The 18817-nt window shown below is 30.0% G+C and overlaps 2 protein-coding genes across 2 annotated transcripts; one reads left to right on the top strand and one right to left on the bottom strand.

The window, feature by feature from the left end:
- The first annotated feature begins 9605 nt into the window (after nucleotides 1-9605).
- Nucleotides 9606-10241, top strand: LOC136081203 (putative nuclease HARBI1). Its single transcript, XM_065798501.1, has one exon. The coding sequence runs from the start codon at nucleotides 9606-9608 to the stop codon at nucleotides 10239-10241; it is 636 nt and encodes a 211-aa protein (XP_065654573.1).
- A 1810-nt stretch (nucleotides 10242-12051) lies between these two features.
- On the bottom strand, nucleotides 12052-12939 carry LOC100203959 (uncharacterized). The gene is made up of 4 exons (XM_065798313.1): nucleotides 12786-12939; nucleotides 12660-12703; nucleotides 12420-12527; nucleotides 12052-12264 (listed from the first exon to the last, which is right to left on the bottom strand). Exons 1-4 carry the CDS (start codon nucleotides 12844-12846, stop codon nucleotides 12145-12147), a joined length of 333 nt encoding a protein of 110 aa, XP_065654385.1. The 5' UTR covers nucleotides 12847-12939; the 3' UTR covers nucleotides 12052-12144.
- Between the last annotated feature and the right edge of the window lie 5878 nt (nucleotides 12940-18817).

The following is an 18817-nucleotide window of genomic DNA, read 5'->3' as shown; positions in this document are numbered from 1 at the left end:
GGGGAACTCCACGGTTACTTACGGGACATTTTGACTTTTGGTTTTTTAAAAGTCTTTTATTTTTTTTTGCTCTCCTTAAAAAATACCGTTTTCTTTCTGCTGAAACAGTGCGCTCACCTGATGAAGCCTTTGCTCCTTCAGATATTTCTGATTCCGTAACAGGTGCTGGTTTGGTAATGGGTGTAGAAACGGATTCTGGAGTAAAGGGTAAAGATGCTGAAGTAAACGGTTTAGAATCAGGTGTAAACGGCTTAGATTCGGGAGTATACAGTTTAGTTTCACTAGATGGTGTAGGAGTTGAAAATAACGAAAAAACCAGCGTAGATTTACCTGCTTTTGGATACACCAACAAAATATGCTCTTTCAATTTTTGTTTATTTTTTTAAAAATAGGGTAAGTTTATTGTCGGTAATGATGAAGATGAAATTTTAAAATATTTTTTATAAGATGAAAAAAGTGGCGGTAAATGAGCAAGTTGAGAACTGTATAATGTATCCATTATCATCATCATTTCGATCAATGTATTTTGGTTTATTGCATTTTTCGCTACTAAAAAATTGGTTTTGATATATATTTTTTATTTTAACAGATTAGATGTTTATATATGTATGAATCATCCCAAAATTATTTATTTGTTTTCCTGTATATTGAAATTGCGTTCAATTATTATAAGTTTAGGAATTATAGTTGATTATATGCTGTTTACTTACGGGACGTAAAAAAACATTGCATTAAACAATTAAAATGAATTAATATTTCAAGCCAAATATTTTACCAAAATAAACTGGCTTCAAACAAAATAAAATATATTAAGTTATGTCGAAATATAAATTAAAATATGCAAAAATATAAATTAAAATATGCAAAAATATAAATTAAAATAAAGAAAAAAAAAAAAAAAAATTTTAATTTGAAAAAATGAAAATATAAAATAAAACTCAATAAATGAGTTTATTTAATAAACTACAGGGGTTTTTATAATTTTTTATTTTAAGTTGATATTTTCTTATTTATATTTTTTAATTTGATTTTCTTGTTTTATTTTATATTTCCGCATTTTTTAGTTTATATTAAGCATGATCTAATATATATTAATTTAATTTCCGCATAACCCTATATTTGATTTACTGATATTTTTATGAATCTTATTCATGAACTGAATATATATATATATATATATATATATATATATATATATATTATATATATATATATATATATATATATATATATATATATATATATATATATATATATATATATATATATATATATATATATATATATATATATATATATATTAGTTTTAATATTTTTCTTATTTCAGACTTATAATTTATTACAGGGTTATGCAGAAATAAAAATGAGAAAATAAAAAAATAAGAAAATCACAATAAGAAAATATGAATAAGAAAATAGGATATTAGAACAAGAAATTAAAAAAATCCACTTGTAATTTATCAATAAACTCAATCCTTGAGTATAAAATGGCTGCCACCTGCTTATATTTAACCTTTTTAAAAAAAAATTTGAAAAAACTTATTTATGTTTTCTTATTTTGATTTTCTTATTTGAATTTATATATCTGCATTAAACAATTTACATTTCCGCATAATTTTTATAATATTTCGGCATAACCCTGGCAGCTCATTTGCTTCATTCGTAGAGATGTTTGGACTGATTGACGTTTTTCTGTTCGCCCGTGTTCGTACGGTCCGAATCACCGAACCGGTCGAACACGAACACCAATAATTTTGTCAAACAACCCGGACAACTCGGACACCCCAAACACCGGACAGAAAAACTAATGTCGAACCGAACACCGATCGACAAAAAATTTTTGACCGAACAGTCATTGAACTAAAATTCTCGAACGCGGTCGGACGTCGAACATGCAAAAAAATGAAAAATAAAAAACACAAGAATCGGACAATTTCTTTTTGTTGTTGTAATTCTTCATATTTATTGGTATTTCATACTTACAGGTTCGTAGTAATTTCTAGTACAGATTTAAGTGAAGTATATACCGGTAGTAAATTAAAAAAAAAAGTTGAGTAAGTTTTCAATAAGTTTTCTTAGTGTTTGTCCTCGGCATTGAAATGGGAATTTTGTAGTTCCTTGTCCATTCGAAGTAGCATCAAGGCTTCAATTGTTTCTGGTGCAAGATTGGCTCTCCTGTCATTAGTAATCAGCTTTGCAATGAAATTCATTCGTTCACTTGGAGCTGAGGTAGCAGGAATGGCAAGAACAAAGCTAGATACAATGAACAATACTGGAAATGTCTCTTTATTTTTTCCCCACCACTTTAGTGCTTCATTCCCCAAATTTTTTAAATCTTGAAGATTTGGTGCCACAACTTTAGTTCTATTATATTGTTCAATTTTATTATTCTAAATAATATAATAATATCTCTTTGGTTTTCAAAGTCCTGTGTGAAGACCTGAGAATCATATTGAGTTTCAAAGTCAGAATCATTAACCCAACGCAAGAAGTATTCAACAGGAAGAGTGTTTGCCAAGTCAGTGTCATCATCAATTACATAAGACTCAGGATTGTCTGATTCAGGAGTAATGTTCAAAGGAATCTGTGCAAAAGATGAGGAGAAAGACTTGAAGTAATCTTGCATACTAAAATTTAACAAAATTGGCATATAAATTGTTGGATAGGTTGACCCTTCCAAATCATCACTTGCAGCTTTGAAAACTTTTAAAAATTTAACCAAAACGTCCAACTGATTTTTGTCGATTGCCTCAATTGCTACCATTTTATTAGTTTTTCGTAAATGAATCAACAATTCATCATACATTAGAAGTTCTCCTTTAAAGAGTGCCAGATGTGAATTCCAACGTGTAGCTACATATTTTTTTAGAGTCCGGCTTAATTTTGCATTCACATTTCCACTCTTCACGAATGTAACAAATTGATAACAATTGTGAAGAAGATCATGCAAAGATAAGCAGTGAATTTTCAGTTCAGATGGTTTAAAAAGTTTTGTCAAAACATTGTTCAAGATGTGGCTGCTACATGAAATTCTTGTCGATTGCAAGATTTCTGGACAAATGTCTATATCTTCTATTGCTACTACAAAGCCACTATCTTTGAAAGCACTCAAAATATTAGAACCTTGATCAGTAGTGAAAATTATTCGTCTCAGTCCGCCAGCAGTATAGGCATCTACCTTTTTAAAATTGTCAATGAGATATCGAGAGACGACATTGGCAGTTTTTGAAATAGGAGGTAACACAGAAAAAGCCATTGCCGCCTCCTGTACTTGATTATTTTCAATCCAATGCAGCGTCATCAATATATATGAGTTTCTGTGAAAATCATCAGTCCAAATGTTAGTAGTTATGCCTACACCACTTCTTTCTAGTTTCGCTTTGAGTATTCGGCTGATTGTGATTCTAGACTTTGAAACACTAGTTTTCATGGCTTCAGCAACTTTGTGTTGGGAAGGAAGTATATCTTTAGCAGTAATATGTCCCCGATAAGTAGCACCAAGATGAATAGCAGTGTTTATAACAGATTCAAATCCTTCCCCATAAATTGTTACAAATGGACGAAGATCAGTACTAAATAACGCAAGACAACTATTCAACATCGTATTCTTGTGGTTTTTATGAACTTGCACAGATGTTTTGAAGGTAGAATTTTCCTTTTTTATTACTGGCAAAATAGACTGTGAAGGATCTTGAGCTGTTGCGGCATGTGTTTTTAAATGTCTGATCAAAGTAGTGTTGCTACTTAGCTTTTGGTGAACCGCTTTTTTACAAATGTTACAAACTGCAATATTTTTGACAGGTTTGGTGGCATGTAATTTGAAGAGCAAAGAAAAATTCATCCAAACTTCTGACTTGCCTATACCAGTAGTTTTCGCTTTCAAAAGAAAAGAAACACTGAAAATTTGAATTTTTCAATAAAACCGATCAAAATTTTACAAGATGATTGATCGGTTTGAATTGAAAAATTTTCAACGGTGTCCGTGATCGAAATGTTCGGTTCTGATTGAAGAATGTTTTGTCCGATGTCCGCCATTGTTCGACTTTTTTATGGCCGCTATGTTCGGCGTCCGACCGGGCCGGCATTTCTGGGCCAAATCGATTAAAATTGATTGACTTTTCCGAAAGTGTTCGACTGTTCGGTTGTACGACTTGTTCAGCATTATTATCTCTCTTGAATTTATTCCTATTTTAATCCAAATTATTCACCACAGCTTTAAATTATTTCAAGACTTTTGCTATTGTTTCGCAGTGGAAGCTATTAAAGGTCCACCACTTATTTGGAACACATCAGGCCGTTGTAGTTCTGAGGGAAGAGAAGAGATATTTTACATAATTGCTAGCGAGTGCAAGGTAAATGTGTCCAGTATTGAGAACGGGCTAGCCCTTTTCCATATAAACAGGCCCTAAATGCACTTGAGAAGTTATGCTTAAAGATTATTTTATATCGGTATTGTATTTAATATGAATATTATATTTATTTGAATATTGTATTTAATATTGTATACTATTTAGGAAACCAGATGAAGTTTTAAAAACATTCAACTTATCATTAAAATAATTAATAAAATTTTTTATGATCGAATAAATAGAGATGGTTGGACATGGGCCAAATTGTGTCCGATGTGCGACCGAGTCAAAAAAATTTTACAAGATGATTGATCGGTTTGAATTGAAAAATTTTCAACGGTGTCCGTATCGAAATGTTTGGTTCTGATTGAAGAATGTTTTGTCCGATGTCCGCCATTGTTCGACTTTTTTATGGCCGCCATGTTCGGGGTCCGAACGGGCCGGCATTTCTGGATTGAGAAGTGAATTTCAGAGGGGAATATGATTCAGTGTCTCAATACAGAAATGCCGGCCCGGCATTTCTGTATTGAGAAGTGAATTTCAGAGTGGAATATGATTCAGTGTCTAGTTCTGCGTACAATAAGCGTCCTTTAAGTGTTCTGTACGTTGTTTTGATTATTGTGTTTTGACGTTTCTGGGGTGATTATTTAGTTGACGTTTACCAGAAAATAAATGCGTTACAATTAATAGTTAATTGTTATAGTGGAAATATTCATTTTTTCTGGAGATTTTAAGTTATGGTTACTGTATATTTTAGTTTATAGTTGATATCGTTTAAACCTTTGTTTTATCTTAGTTTAAGTTTTTTTATTAAAAATCACGATGTATGCGAAACTATGCTACGGTTGTACTCTTGTTGCTTGTGAACAGATATCTGAAGAGCATGAAACGTGCGCACATATAAACGTTAAATATTTTTTTTATTTCGATTCTATTGTTATCTTGTTGTAAACTTTTAATGGTCTATTGTTCTATATATAGATACTTTAATATCGGCCGTAACTTGAGTCGGAAACTGCACTTGGTTTTTCATATACTTAAATAAACCCGATTTTTATTCATCTCTGGATAGTGTGTTTTTTTAAAACCAGACTGCTCTTTAAATTCTCTAGATTTTAAAATAGGCTTGTTTGTATTTCAACATTGAATATTTAATCTTTTTATAAGTAACTTGGAAATCCTTCATCCAGTGTGTTGTTAGTGAAAAATTTGTTTTTCAAAACAAGGTAAGTTTTTATTTTCGAAATTTTTTGCTTTTTGTGCTAGATAGTCATTTTTTTATTAAATTTGCATAAGGATGTATGTATCTAATTTACTTTTGTGTATTTTTTATGTAAATGAATTACCCAATTTTAAAAATAAATGCTTCCCAACGAACTTACCCATAAGTAACCGTTTATTAATACCGATAATGGGCATTTGTGGTGTTGCACAATCCAATTTAGAATAAATGTTTTAAACACAAGTTTCTTAAACTATTATTGTTATTTTTTCAAAATATGGTTGAATTCTAATTTCATAAAATTTGACATTTTATTTTACTTAGTTATAATGATAATAAAGTGTAGTAAATTGTGCTTAGCTTAAATGGCATAATAATTAATAAATCAATAATAATATAATTGAAATAGCTATGTCTTGTTTATCGTAGTTTAGTTGCTAATCTACGATAAATAAGATTTATTTTTTTAAAAATTAATACTTAGTAGTTTTTCTTTGTTTTTATTAAGTTGCCTTGTTAATTACTAAATAATCCCTTTTTTTTTTATTTCAGTTTTTTACAATAACTTGTTTTTGTGACATGGAGAAACTAATTAAAAAGGCAAAAGACTTTGAAGATCTTCTTGGTTCCCATAAGTATAAACTACTTTCAAATGGTTTTGTGTACAATGTTTTTTTACAACAGAACAGAAATGCTACAGAAACAGCTAAATATTTAATTCAGCAATTTAATAAATATTATTGTAAAGTTTCATCATTAACACTATCAATTCTGAGAGTTAACGAAAAAATCCAGTTTTTTAAAAGACACATTATAGCTGAATAGATAGAATAGTTGTTTTTTTAAGTGAAGACTTCAAGTTTCCGCTAGCCAGGGCATCACTTCTCCCTGTTCAGCCAAAGACACCTCCTTCTGTGTCTTTATTAAAGACAAGGATTAACAGAGAATGTCATTCCTGTGAAAAAAGGAAACTTTATAATAAAGCCTTACTTACTCAAAACAAAAAGTTTAGGACAGTGATCAAAACAGTAAAAAAAGAGAAAACAACAATCAGTAAGACTTTTCAAGTTAAGAGAGTGAACCAACTAATTAAAAGAACCTCACGCCAGATCTCGAAATATCAGTTAAAGGCCCAAAAATATGAAGCTGATGTTATATCTTTAACAAAATCTTTGAAAAAGTTGAACCTCAAATGCAAAAGTTTAGTTAAAGAAAATAAAAGTTGTAAGAAGACATTAGAATTTACTATTTTAGATTTAGAAAAAAAACTTAGAGCTCAAGACTTAGCATTGAACAAAAGTGATATTAAAAACTAAACTGCGACATCAATCAAATTAAAAAGGGTTCAATTTTTACAAAAGAAAAAAAAAGTTTCAATGCCTCATTGCGTCTGGTTGTTTACCATTGTCTTGAAAGCAACGTGCCTGTAGATGCCATACCTAAAGTGATCATGTCATGTGAAAGTCTTGGTAACCTGAATTTGAAGCCTCAAGATATTCCCAATCTGTCAACAATTGCGCAGATGTCCAGAGAAATGGAAGTAATTGCTCTGCTACAAGTGGCAGAAACAATAATAATTGCAGAGCTGCAAATCTTTTGTACAGCATTTCAAAGTAAAGGTCAATGTTTGAATTATGTATTTGATCCAAATAATGTAAACAAACTGCATATTGTTACTTTTTTTATAAAATCAGAATTTAATTGCTTGCTATATTTTAAGTCTGCATTATTGTATTTCAGATACAAGGCCAAAGGAGATCCGCATGGATTTAAATCCTTTCTCAAGCAAAGTGGATTATCTTGCAGTACTTTTCCAAGGTATGTTGGCAACCGATTGCAAATACTGTTTTGTTCAGCTGGCATTGTATACAGGTACTGACAATTGGTATTCAACTGTCTAGTCCATGCATTTGATTTTCCAATAGCAAATGCATAATTTGTTTTATTCTGTTTTTAGGCACAGACGAATACTAGTCAACTATCTGGAGAAGTACTGCAACAACACGACTTTTGAGGACATCTCTACTAAGAGATTTCAAGAATGAGGAGATAATGATCCATCTACAAGCCCTTGGACTCTGGGGCAAATTCTTAACTGGACCTTGGATGGCCCTTTTTTATGCAGAGGAAAAACAAAGAAACCATTTTGAATTGATATGCAATTTTTTTTATTCTTACAATGTAATTTAATTATTTAATGCATGTATTAATTTATGATCTAAAAAAATAACTTCTAATAAAAAATAACTTCTTTTCAGGCTGAGTATCTCAAGAGTCTGAGAGTCTGCAATTAAGGTTGTGGAAATACTTTGTGATGAGTCGGAATTTCTATTGTCGTCACAGTTAGATGCATTTGGTCGCCCACTAATTTCTGATGAGATATTAGTTGCATTACGCATTATTGAAGGGAAGTATTTGGAGCAATTGCTTTCTGTTTTAAAAATAATAGCTAATGCTACAGTGACAGTTTTAAAAAGGCAGCTGTCAAGGTACTTGACTGGTGAACTCTCTACACCGACCCAGTTCGTGCAAGATAAGGCAGTTAGTGCCCCTTGTAATAATATTTGGGCTGGGAAAACCCTTGGCATGATAGACTTTTTTACTCGCAGGGCGCCCAATGCTGAAATTTCATTTTTAGATGGCAAGACAAAGGTTAAGGTGAACAAATCTCTGGACTGGCTGTGTAATAATACAAAAAAAAATCAAGAAAAAATAGTTAAATTTTGTATATCTAGGGGGGCAGTTTCAAGAAAACAAAGTAAAGAGAGAAGGTTGAGAGGAAAAGAGTTAGCAAAGTTACGATTAAAAGAAAAAGATCAGAAGAGAGAAATGGAACAGAGAAATAGATTAGCTAGAGATATAAAAAAATTTATTTTAGAAAATAGTTTAGATATTGTACATAATTCCATTTTCTCTTCTCTCTCAGAATACCAAAGAGTCAAAGTATTAGAAATGTTAAATGAGGATCAGTTAAAATTGAAGGAGCTAGAGTTGAACATTTATGGAATGAGGAGGGGAGTGAAGTAGCTTATAAGGGAAGAATAGTTATGAAGTTCCCACCTGTTACTGGAAAAGTTGTTAGTTTTATAATTGCATATTGGAAAGAGGATGAAGAAGAAGATGATGCAGAAGACTTTAAAATACCAGTAGATAGCCTCTTGGCTGACGTTGCTTTTGGTAATTTAGTTTTCTATTGATTCAGGTTCTACATTTAGTTACCGGTATTTAAATATTAGACAAATGTTTACAATAGTATTTTATTTTAGTTATGCATTTTAATTTTTTTGTTCTTTTGAACGTATCATTTTTTATGATTAATTGTGTTTAACTTTATGTTGTTGTCAATTTTACTTCATTTTAAAAGATTTTCAATAATATATTGATAATTAATATTTATATAAGCCTCCTTTCAGTAGACTAGTAATTTGTACCTTAAACATAAAGTTAATGTAATGAGTCATATTCCTTAGAAAAAAAAGTCTTCTTTGCACTTAGTTTGTGAGTTATTAATTTTTAAATTGCATCCTCTTCAAAATTCACCCCACTCCACTTTGTTTTTTGTATCTGATAAGATGAAAATAAGCTATTTGATCCATAAAAAATGTAATAAATTAAAGATCAAATAATGATGAATCGCTGTTTTAAATTTTATTACATTATCTCAGTCGGTTTTTTACTTATGCAGTTTTTAGTGCCAGTAACGCAAAATATTGGTCACGGTTTTTCTTAATTTTCTATAGCAGAAATTAACACTTTCACACGCGGAAAAAAAATCATAACTTCCGTCATAATTAACATAGACAGACAAATTAGGCGTCATTGGATAGCTCTCATTAAGCTCTATGTAACAGCATAAGTTTTGTAATTGTATTATTATATTGAATCTTTTATCAAAGTACCTATATCAAGGTTAGCCTAGCTTTTTCTAGCAGGGCTAGTCTAATATCAAAGTATCTTGGGCCAAAGTATCTATTTCTTCCAAGAAATCAAACTAAAATGCGAAATAAAGTATCAGAATTTGAAAGTAAATTGGAATGACACAAGCCTTTGCATGCATCGATGGCACCCATATCCCTATTCGTCGTCCATTAACTAACTCACAAGATTTTTTTTGCTATAAGCGATATTTTTTTCTTAGTGTTCAAGCTGTATGCGATTACAAAGGCTATTTCATGGATGTTGAGTGCATGTGGCCAGAAAGTGTACATGATGCTAAAGTGTTTGCAAACTCATCAATAAATATGAAGTTAAGAAATGCTATTCTTCCTCAAACGTTTCAAAAACCAACAAAAAAAGCAGAGAAGATACCTAAAAATCTTATTGGTGATCCAGCCTATCCATTACTACCATTCTGTATGAAAGAATATAAACATTGTTCAAATAATGAAGAGGTAATTTTTAACAACATGCTTAGAGCAGCACGAAATCCTATTGAGAGCGCTTTTGATCGCCTTAAAGCTAGATGGGGTATTTTAACAAGAAGAGTTTTTGTATTGCATAACATATGTGAAAAAACAAATTCTTATGTTGACGACGACCTAGCTAAATCACAAACAGATCTCATTAAAAAAAACGAAAAAAAATACAAAAATGTACCAAACTCAATATATTCTATAAATGAAGCTGAATTATTACTTATACGAAGAACTATTACAGATTTGATAAATTAAACATACACACAAACACACACACACATATATATATGTATATATACACACACACATATATATATATATATATACATATATATATATATATATATATATATATATATATATATATATATATATATATATATATATATATATAATAAACATCTTAAACATATTTATTAGACTCTTTATAAAATTATTTGTTTTTATTTTTTCTCAATATATTCGAAAGTGTTTTTATCTAGACAATTATTTGTTGGTAACACTAAGGGACTAAATTGCATTTGTGAATATACGCTAGGTGAATGTTGATAGAACTGATTTTGGTTTGATGATTGTTGTTGAGTTTATACTATCATAGCTTGTGCCAAAAGCTCAATAGAACGACTTATGCCATTTCCCAGGTCAGTCATTGATTTACTTACAGTGTTAATACTTTCTGTGAAGCACTTTGTCGATTCTTGCATTGCTTCTGCTATTTCTTTTCTAAATTGAGTATCGTCTCTAGCTTCTTTAAGCAGTAGTTGGTCGCGTTGGGCGGCGCTTAAATTTCGTTCCAAGTGCTTTCTTTTGTTGTCAATAAGTTGTGGTACACAGCTTTTTCTTTTTTTAGGGTTATTAATACTTTCAGCAGTATCACTGTTGTTAACTAACTCTACCTCTTCTGATAAGTCTTGATCAATTGAAAAATGAGTTTCTTCGGTTTCAATAAAATCATCCCCTTTAACACCAAATATTAGTGGTTCAATATTGGCTGAACTACCCCACAAGGAGATGAGCTGGTCGTAAAACTGATTTTCATGAATGACGGCGCTCCAAGGATTTTTTTGCAAAAAATTGAGTCAAAATCCTGAAATGACAGAGAAATTGTTGCACTTAAACCCTATTAAGAATTTGTGGTCTCGAATAAATAATTTAGTAGAAGAAAAGCAACCTCCAAGCGCCCCGGCACTAGTAACGGACATCAAAGACGCGTGGGTGAAAGATATCATTAGTAGATAATATAATAAATAAATTTAAGAAAATTAATTTGGGATAAACATTAATTTTATTTCAAATAATTACAGGGTAAGTTAAAAAAACGAATCGTTTTACGAACTTGTCTTTATTTTATCTGACCAATCTATTTTAAAAGAAACATTTAAAATAAAATAAATCAAAATTTGTGAGTGATTATACCGTCTTGATTCTGATTTAAACTAAAAAATTTTCTTCTTAGAAACCATTTTTGGAAAGCTTTTTTACAATAATGGTCTGCGACTTTAAAATAAACTGTGTTGGTTTTGGTACAAAAAACTGAAGAGTACACGGGAAAAAACGGTATAGTCGCATTTAAAAAGTTTTAAGAAAGTATTTATGAATCATTTATAAAAGTCTTTGTATAAAGTAAAGAAAAAAATTTTTTTAATAAAAGTTACAAATATTTTATAAAAAAATGTAAACTTCAGATAAATTAATCAAGAAATAATTTTTTCTAATTTACCTCTATGCTTTATATGAAAACTTTTATAATAGATTAATATATACATTCTCAAAACTTTTTAAATGTGACTATCCCGTTTTTTCCCGTGTACCCTTCAACTGGTTTACTGAAAACTTTGTTACATATTTATGGTCTTTTTTTATTATTAAATGTATGAACTGTAAAGTAAGATAAAGACACACAATATAAATAGAAGAAATTCTATACGAAAAGCTCTACCAGCTCCAAAAAAAGTATAAACTTTATAAGAAGACCGCCTTTTTAAACTATACGTATATCAAACTATAAATAAAATTTTAGTAATAAATTGGAAAAATAGGATTGTTAAAATAAAAAACTTTCTAGTTTCTAGTTTCTAGTTTTTTTATCATTAAAAGCTACAGTTGGAAACTTAATAAATAAATTTTTTTTTTTTCCTTTGTTAAAGTTCAAATATTTTTAACCGTTGAAAGTGTTGATGTTACAAACTTTGATGCACTTAGCGTGGTCTTCAATGCAACGAAACGTAGTTGGTATCGAAGTTGATTTTACTCGGCATTCAGAATACTGTTCTTCACACTGGATATAATTTAAAATCTTTTTATTGAAACAGCAGTGTTCAAAAAAAAATTTAATTTTTATAATAAATGACTTTTTAAAAAAATGAAAAATAAGGAAAAAAAATAAAAATAATAATAACTAAATTTATAAGAAAAGAAGAAAAAACACTATACTTTAACTGGACAGGGCCCAGCAACGCACTCATCGAAATCTTTGAGACAATTTTGTCGATCATTATAAGAATTTGATTCTTTTCGGCATCCAGTGAAGGTGCGGTAACACTAAAAAGTATGAAAAAGATCCTATCAAAAAAATTCTACATTATAAAATTAAAGAACCCATCAAGCGCCATAAAATAGAACAGTATAGAAAACTTAATTCAAATTAATTTTTTCACAATCAATAAAATTTACCACTGCATGAGATTCAGAAAGTAGACATGGCCCTCCTTTATCATCTAAACAAAACGAAAACGTTCAATTATTGAAATGAATCCAAGCTGACGCAATAAAAAAATTTAAAAAATTTAAAAAAAGTACCAATATCTGACCCGCTGCAGATGTTAAAGAAAACCATAGCTGCAATTATTAAAATATGCATTTTAAACTATAGGCTCCTAGTTTTATTTAAAAGAAAAATTTAACAACTTTTAAAAATATATAACTATAAACTATTTAGACAGCTGTGTCAAAATGCGTTAAGTGCATCTAAAAAAGGTACTAGATATTTACTAATACTTTTTCGAAAGTACTTTTTTGAATGAACAAACACATATAGTTTTTGTTTGCGTCAAGATTAAAACCTTGCTACTCTGTTGACATAGGTGAAAGACTTTTTTAAAAGTAAATCTGCCTTTCAGTATTCAGGGAGTATATAGGCATAATATAGGCGTGATAAAGGCGTGATATAGGCGTGAACCTTTTATAACTCATTTGCTTATTTTAGCCTTACTGTTTTTAACTTTTTATTTGTAGTATTAGTTATATGGGTAAACAAATGCAGACTGTAAGCTCATCGTTACCGAGCAAACTACTTGTAATAGATGCAGCAATACGATTAGGAAAAATTAAACGTTCTAGTAATTGTATTAGTTGCTGGTCTAATTTTTTTTTTATAATGATAGATTATAATAATCTCTGTTACAGATTAAAAATTTATTGACTCTTAATGTTGCTTAACTCATTGGCTTATATTATCTCAATACCTTTTTTTCGAGTTCTTTAATTTGAGCAAAATGTGCATGCTATTCTTGGTTGGTGCATGCTGGTCTTGGTTCATATAAGTTGGCGATTCTTGATTACAAAAATCATCATCTTATATGCACGTTACACTTTGTCAAGTTATTGTATTTAATTTTATGTTTCTTAATAGTATCTAATTTTGGTTTTTTTTTTCTTTATAATGTACATAACTTTTACTTTAAAATGAAGCTCTGATGAATGTAGCTCTAAGAAAACAAGAACTTTTAATAAAATGTGTTAAAGTTTTTAATTAAGGTTGTCTGGCTAATGGTTAGACTTGTGAAAATGAAGCATAATTTATATGTTTTGTTGCGTTAAAATTTCTTTCAAAATATTGTTGTGTTTTTCTTTAGGAGTAACTATGTTGTCGAGAAAACACTGTTTTACTGGTGACCCAATTTTCATCTGTTTTTATTCATTTTAAAGTTATTTTGAAATTTGAAAATAAAATAAACTTTAAATTGACAAAAAATATTACTCTGTCAAAAAAAACTTTCTTGAGTTGACTATATTAATAAACAACTTAGAGTTAAGTTCGAATTTTTTCCAATAAGGTATATAAAAATACCTTATCGGGTATTTTATAATAATTATTTGGCAAAAAATTATTAAAACGATTTAAATAAGAAGTAGACACAGAAACAGAAACCATTCCTTCACTCCTTATTAATCCTCCCATCTCTAACTGTGACGGATCCAGAAATTTTTGGTGGTTGTGGTCTAGAGGTCGTGGTGGTGCGGATGTTGAAATATTTTTGTATTTGGCCTCCTAAAAAAAAATAAAGATATTTTTAGGAAGTTGAGGTTCTGGTGGTCGTGGGGAACAAATACCTATTCCATCCCCCCCCCCATATCTGGATCCGTCACTGCTTCCTAATGCTATTCCAAAATAGTTATTTCAAACCCCATCTTCATCGTCAAATTTATTCCCATTCCCATAAACAATAAAAACTTTTATATTTGGATTATTGAAATCGTAAATCGTATAGTAAATTGTATTAAAAATATTAGGAAAGTATGACGTTATTTGGAAATAATTATTTTTTTGCTTAAACTGATTGCACTATAAACATTCTTTAGATTAAGTTATGCTCGCGATATTTTTATTAAACCACTTGTCTGTTGCTAAAACTAAAGAATAATAGAGGTTACATTTATATGGATTGTGTATTTTACTTCGTATTGTATATGTATACGTGTATTATACAAAGCATCAAACAGTTATAATTAAGATGATCTACAAAAGTTTATTTCGTGCAAAGAAAAATTTTTTTTATGCTAGAAAAAAATATGAAATTCTAATTTCCTATTTAGAAACTATAGAACTAAAAATGGTAATAAAACTTCAGGTCGATCATAGATGTTTAGTGTTGAGGAGAAAATTAGTTTTGTTTCCAATTTAAAAATTAGTAGTGTAAATTTGAGAACTATGACTCGAAAATGATTGAACAAAACTTGGAAGAAAAGATTAAAGGTAGCTTTGCAGCCAAATCTTTTTGTAAAAAATTTTTGTGAAGTCGCCAAAAATTTATGAGCTGCAATGGAGCAGGGTGAACAGATTTTTCGCATTTCTTCCAAGCACACAAGATATTTATAGGAGGTGTTTCGTGTAATTTTAAACGGTAAGCTGCTTCTAATTTAAATAATAATGCTGCAATATGGCTACAAGCTAAACCTAGTCCCGCCATACATGAACAATTAGCAGTTAGTACCCAACCAAGTTCTTTCTCAAGACAAGTTCTACATCATGCATATTTTTGTTGTTTTGTCTTTGACTTAGCAAGACCTATTACAAAAAGGTTATTTCTATATAAGCATTTTTTAATAAGATTATTTCTATATAAACATTATTGTTTTTATTCTTCTTTGGTAAAACTTTGTTTTTTAATTAAATGCAAAAAATAACCTTTGATTTTATAAAACAGAATTTGCTCCTATTCAATATTTTATTATAAAAACATTCTTGAACATGATCACAAGTGAAGCAATCATATGCTTCCATGGATTAATAGGCTCTGATAGATTCCTTCGTGTATATGCTATTTGTCTTAATTAAATATTGAATAACGTCTTTTCATGTAATATTTGGCAAATAATTGACATTGATGCTCCATTTTTTAGTTCGATTACAAACGGATCCGGTAAAACTTTCCCATTTTTAAGAGTTAGATTCTTTATATAGTCTATTGCTTCTTCTAATTTTAGACTTTTAAAATATTCACTCATGATATTGTTAACTATTTTGAAAATTTAAGTGTTGTTGTAGACTTCCAAAAACATATTTAATACATAACTTAACATATAAAAATATATTTAAAAAGAGTAGAAAAATCGCAAGGGCGATTTTGAAATTTAAAATGAGTTTAAAATTTGTACAATAACATCAGTTTTAAAAATTTTTAAACAAAAGTTTTTGATAACAATAAAAACTGTATTACCAAAATTTATTTGAAAAATTTGTAATTAATTTTAATTATTATTCTTTCAATAATTTTTTAAAGGAAATATTGATTTTAGGGTATAAAAATAATACAAGAAACATATTAACCCAGTGGGAAAAAAGACGTCGAAAAGACGTCTTCAAAAGTCTTATTTACGATGTCTTTATGACGCCTTTTTTTAGTCGATTATGCAAATCTAAAAGACATCTTTTTTCGACATCAAAAAAATGTGTTTTTTGTCTTGATCTTGTCATGAAAAGACACAAAAATGCGTCTTTAAGACGTCTTTGTTAATCGATAATGCATAGCTAAAAAAGTTTTTTTTCGGCGTCAGAAGGACTTTTTTTGTCATACTTATAAGTATACTATAATATCCTATATACTATAGTATTCCTGCTTTTTGTATATGAAAAGCTATCTTCATTAAATGAAAATGGTAACAGCTCTTCATACAAAGTATGACAAAAAGCTCTTTTCGATGCCGAGAAAAAAACCTCTTTTAGATATCAGTATAAAAGAGGAAGCATTTTCTACATCTTTTATATGTTTAAACATAGGAGAATTATCTATAAATGAAACAGCAGTATTGTTCAACAGAATATATTAATTTAAGAATCATCTGCAGATTCATCAAAGTCTTCATCTTTCTCTTTTGTTTCTTGAGCGAGCTCTGTTTCTTGACATTGTTGCTTATGCAACAATAAAATTAACTATTTCACGTCTGTCAAGAAATAGAGCTCGCTCAAGAAACAGAAGAAAAAGATGAAGACTTTGATGAATCTGAAGATGAATCATCAGCAGATTCATCTGCAGATTCATCAAAGTCTTCATCTTTCTCTTCTGTTTCTTGAAGAATCTGAAGAATCTTGATGAATCATCTTTCTCTTCTGTTTCTTGATGAATCTGACTTTGATGAATCTGAAGATGAATCATCTGCAGATTCATCTGCAGATTCATCAAAGTCTTCATCTTTCTCTTCTGTTTCTTGAGCGAGCTCTGTTTCTTGACATTGTTGTTTATGCAACAATAAAATTAACTATTTCACGTCGAGAATGAAAAAAATTAACTATTTCACGTCGAGAACTCTTTTTATAGGAGCTGGCTACGACTTCTAAAAAACGAGTGAACATGAAAAACAGTCTTTTGTTTTAATGTAATACAAATAAGTAAATGAAATTTGATCAGCTGAGTGAAATACATTAGACTTACCAACTATTAATTCAAAAAGGGCTGATCCTTTCAACCCTATCTTGTTTCCAGCGCAGTCCTTTCTTTTTATCCCCACTAAGTTAAATTGGGACAGGAGTCCAACGGTAAACAATCTAAAATATATATAAAAATGAGTATGCTAAAGAAATTTACGACCATCAAAATGACTGTACAATGATGTATTTTGTTATGTAGTACTTAAACCAAGCTAAACATTTGCACCTCTCAGGTTTGCTATAAAAGCCAAGTTATTGAAAATAGATATTGATATTTTTATGTCTTCTATGACGCAACTTTTTAATTTAATTTTGCTGATATTAAGTGTTGTAGACCCATAACAATTTAAAAATCCGTTATTGATAAAAAATGCACGTAATGACAACAGATAAATCTGTTGTCATTACGTGCATTTTTTACTTACTTTGTTAACGACAGACAACAGTTAACAAGGAAATATCAACTTTAACATAAAAATTGAAGAGGTAATCTTTTGTCTTAATAATTTGATGATTCAACTAAATACAAGCAACAAAATTATTCAGATCATTTAAAAAAATTTTGAAAAATAAATTGCAAGTTTACTAAATGCATCTTTTTTTCTATCGTCCGTTTCACTGGCACTTGAACAAGTAAATACAGACAGAAACTGTTTGCAGGTTTCTTTTTTGTCTGAAAATAAATATTTTAATTTAATATGGAATAAACAACGTTCTTCAAACGCAACCCGAACTTGGATCTGGGTAGTTGTTTTGGGTATTACCCAAATTTAAATATTTGGGTAATTACCCGAAAGTTATATAACACCCGTTTTTTTTAAATTGGGTAATACCCAACTGTTTTTAATACCCGATACTTGATACCCGTAGAAAACCCATAGAAATATCCGTAGAAATACCCGAAGAAGTAAAAATACTCAAAACAGTTCAACTCAATTCATTTATCACATAGAATTACAAATAACAAAAAAAAATTGAAATATGAATATTTGTACTGAAGGAGTTCAAGTTTCAGGATTAGCAAAATATTAAAAGTAGCCTGGCCATTTTAAATCTGCAATTTCATCCAGTGCTGTTCTTATTCATGAACACTAGCTGCTACATTTTGCTAACGCATAAATTTGGTCTCCTTACAGTGCAAATGTTCCCTGCACTTGAAAACACTCTTTCAGAAGAAGCAGATGAGGCTGGGATAGCCAGAATATGCCTAGGAAGCCTTGCAAGCATAGGTTATTTGCCTGAATTGACCCTCCAAAAGTCTAAAATATTCACTTTTTTCTCGGCTGGTACATCACCAGGCTATTTGTCTATTACGTCTTATTTTGCAGCTGATGTCGCTCCTTTGTGCGTATATTTTGCTTCACACCTTCGGGTGTGGTGATTGTCCAACAAAGTAGCCATCAAACTGCCGGCATCCAAAAAGTTTGCGGCTTTTATGTTTTGGGATGAGGTTTCAGGCGTTGTGGGTTGCAGTGTGGGATCTCTGTCAACAAGGTTCTTCAGTGTGTTCACAAAGGTGTTCCTCACAAGGTCAAAACGGTCTAGTCTTTCTGTCATTGCTTGGGGATCTAAGAAATAGGCCTCAGTGTACATCATCTGTACACTTCATCAATGTGGGAATCTTCTATCAATCTCCATCAAAAAGTAGTTTGTAACTTCTTGGACTAAGGGATCCTTTATCAAT

Source organism: Hydra vulgaris, chromosome 06 (genome assembly GCF_038396675.1).
Source record: "Hydra vulgaris chromosome 06, alternate assembly HydraT2T_AEP".
In the NCBI taxonomy this organism is placed as follows: Eukaryota; Metazoa; Cnidaria; class Hydrozoa; order Anthoathecata; family Hydridae; genus Hydra; species Hydra vulgaris.
This window is presented reverse-complemented; position numbering and strand designations above follow the sequence as displayed.

Excerpts from the sequence above, each read along its gene's own strand:
- LOC100203959 (XM_065798313.1), bottom strand. The coding sequence starts at position 12,846 with ATGCATATTTTAATAATTGCAGCTATGGTTTTCTTTAACATCTGCAGC. Across the intron at positions 12,704-12,785 it reads CTGCAGCGGGTCAGATATTG|ATGATAAAGGAGGGCCATGT; the intron begins GTACTTTTTTTA and ends CGTTTTGTTTAG. Across the intron at positions 12,265-12,419 it reads CTGGGCCCTGTCCAGTTAAA|TGTGAAGAACAGTATTCTGA; the intron begins GTATAGTGTTTT and ends AATTATATCCAG.
- LOC136081203 (XM_065798501.1), top strand. The coding sequence starts at position 9,606 with ATGACACAAGCCTTTGCATGCATCGATGGCACCCATATCCCTATTCGT.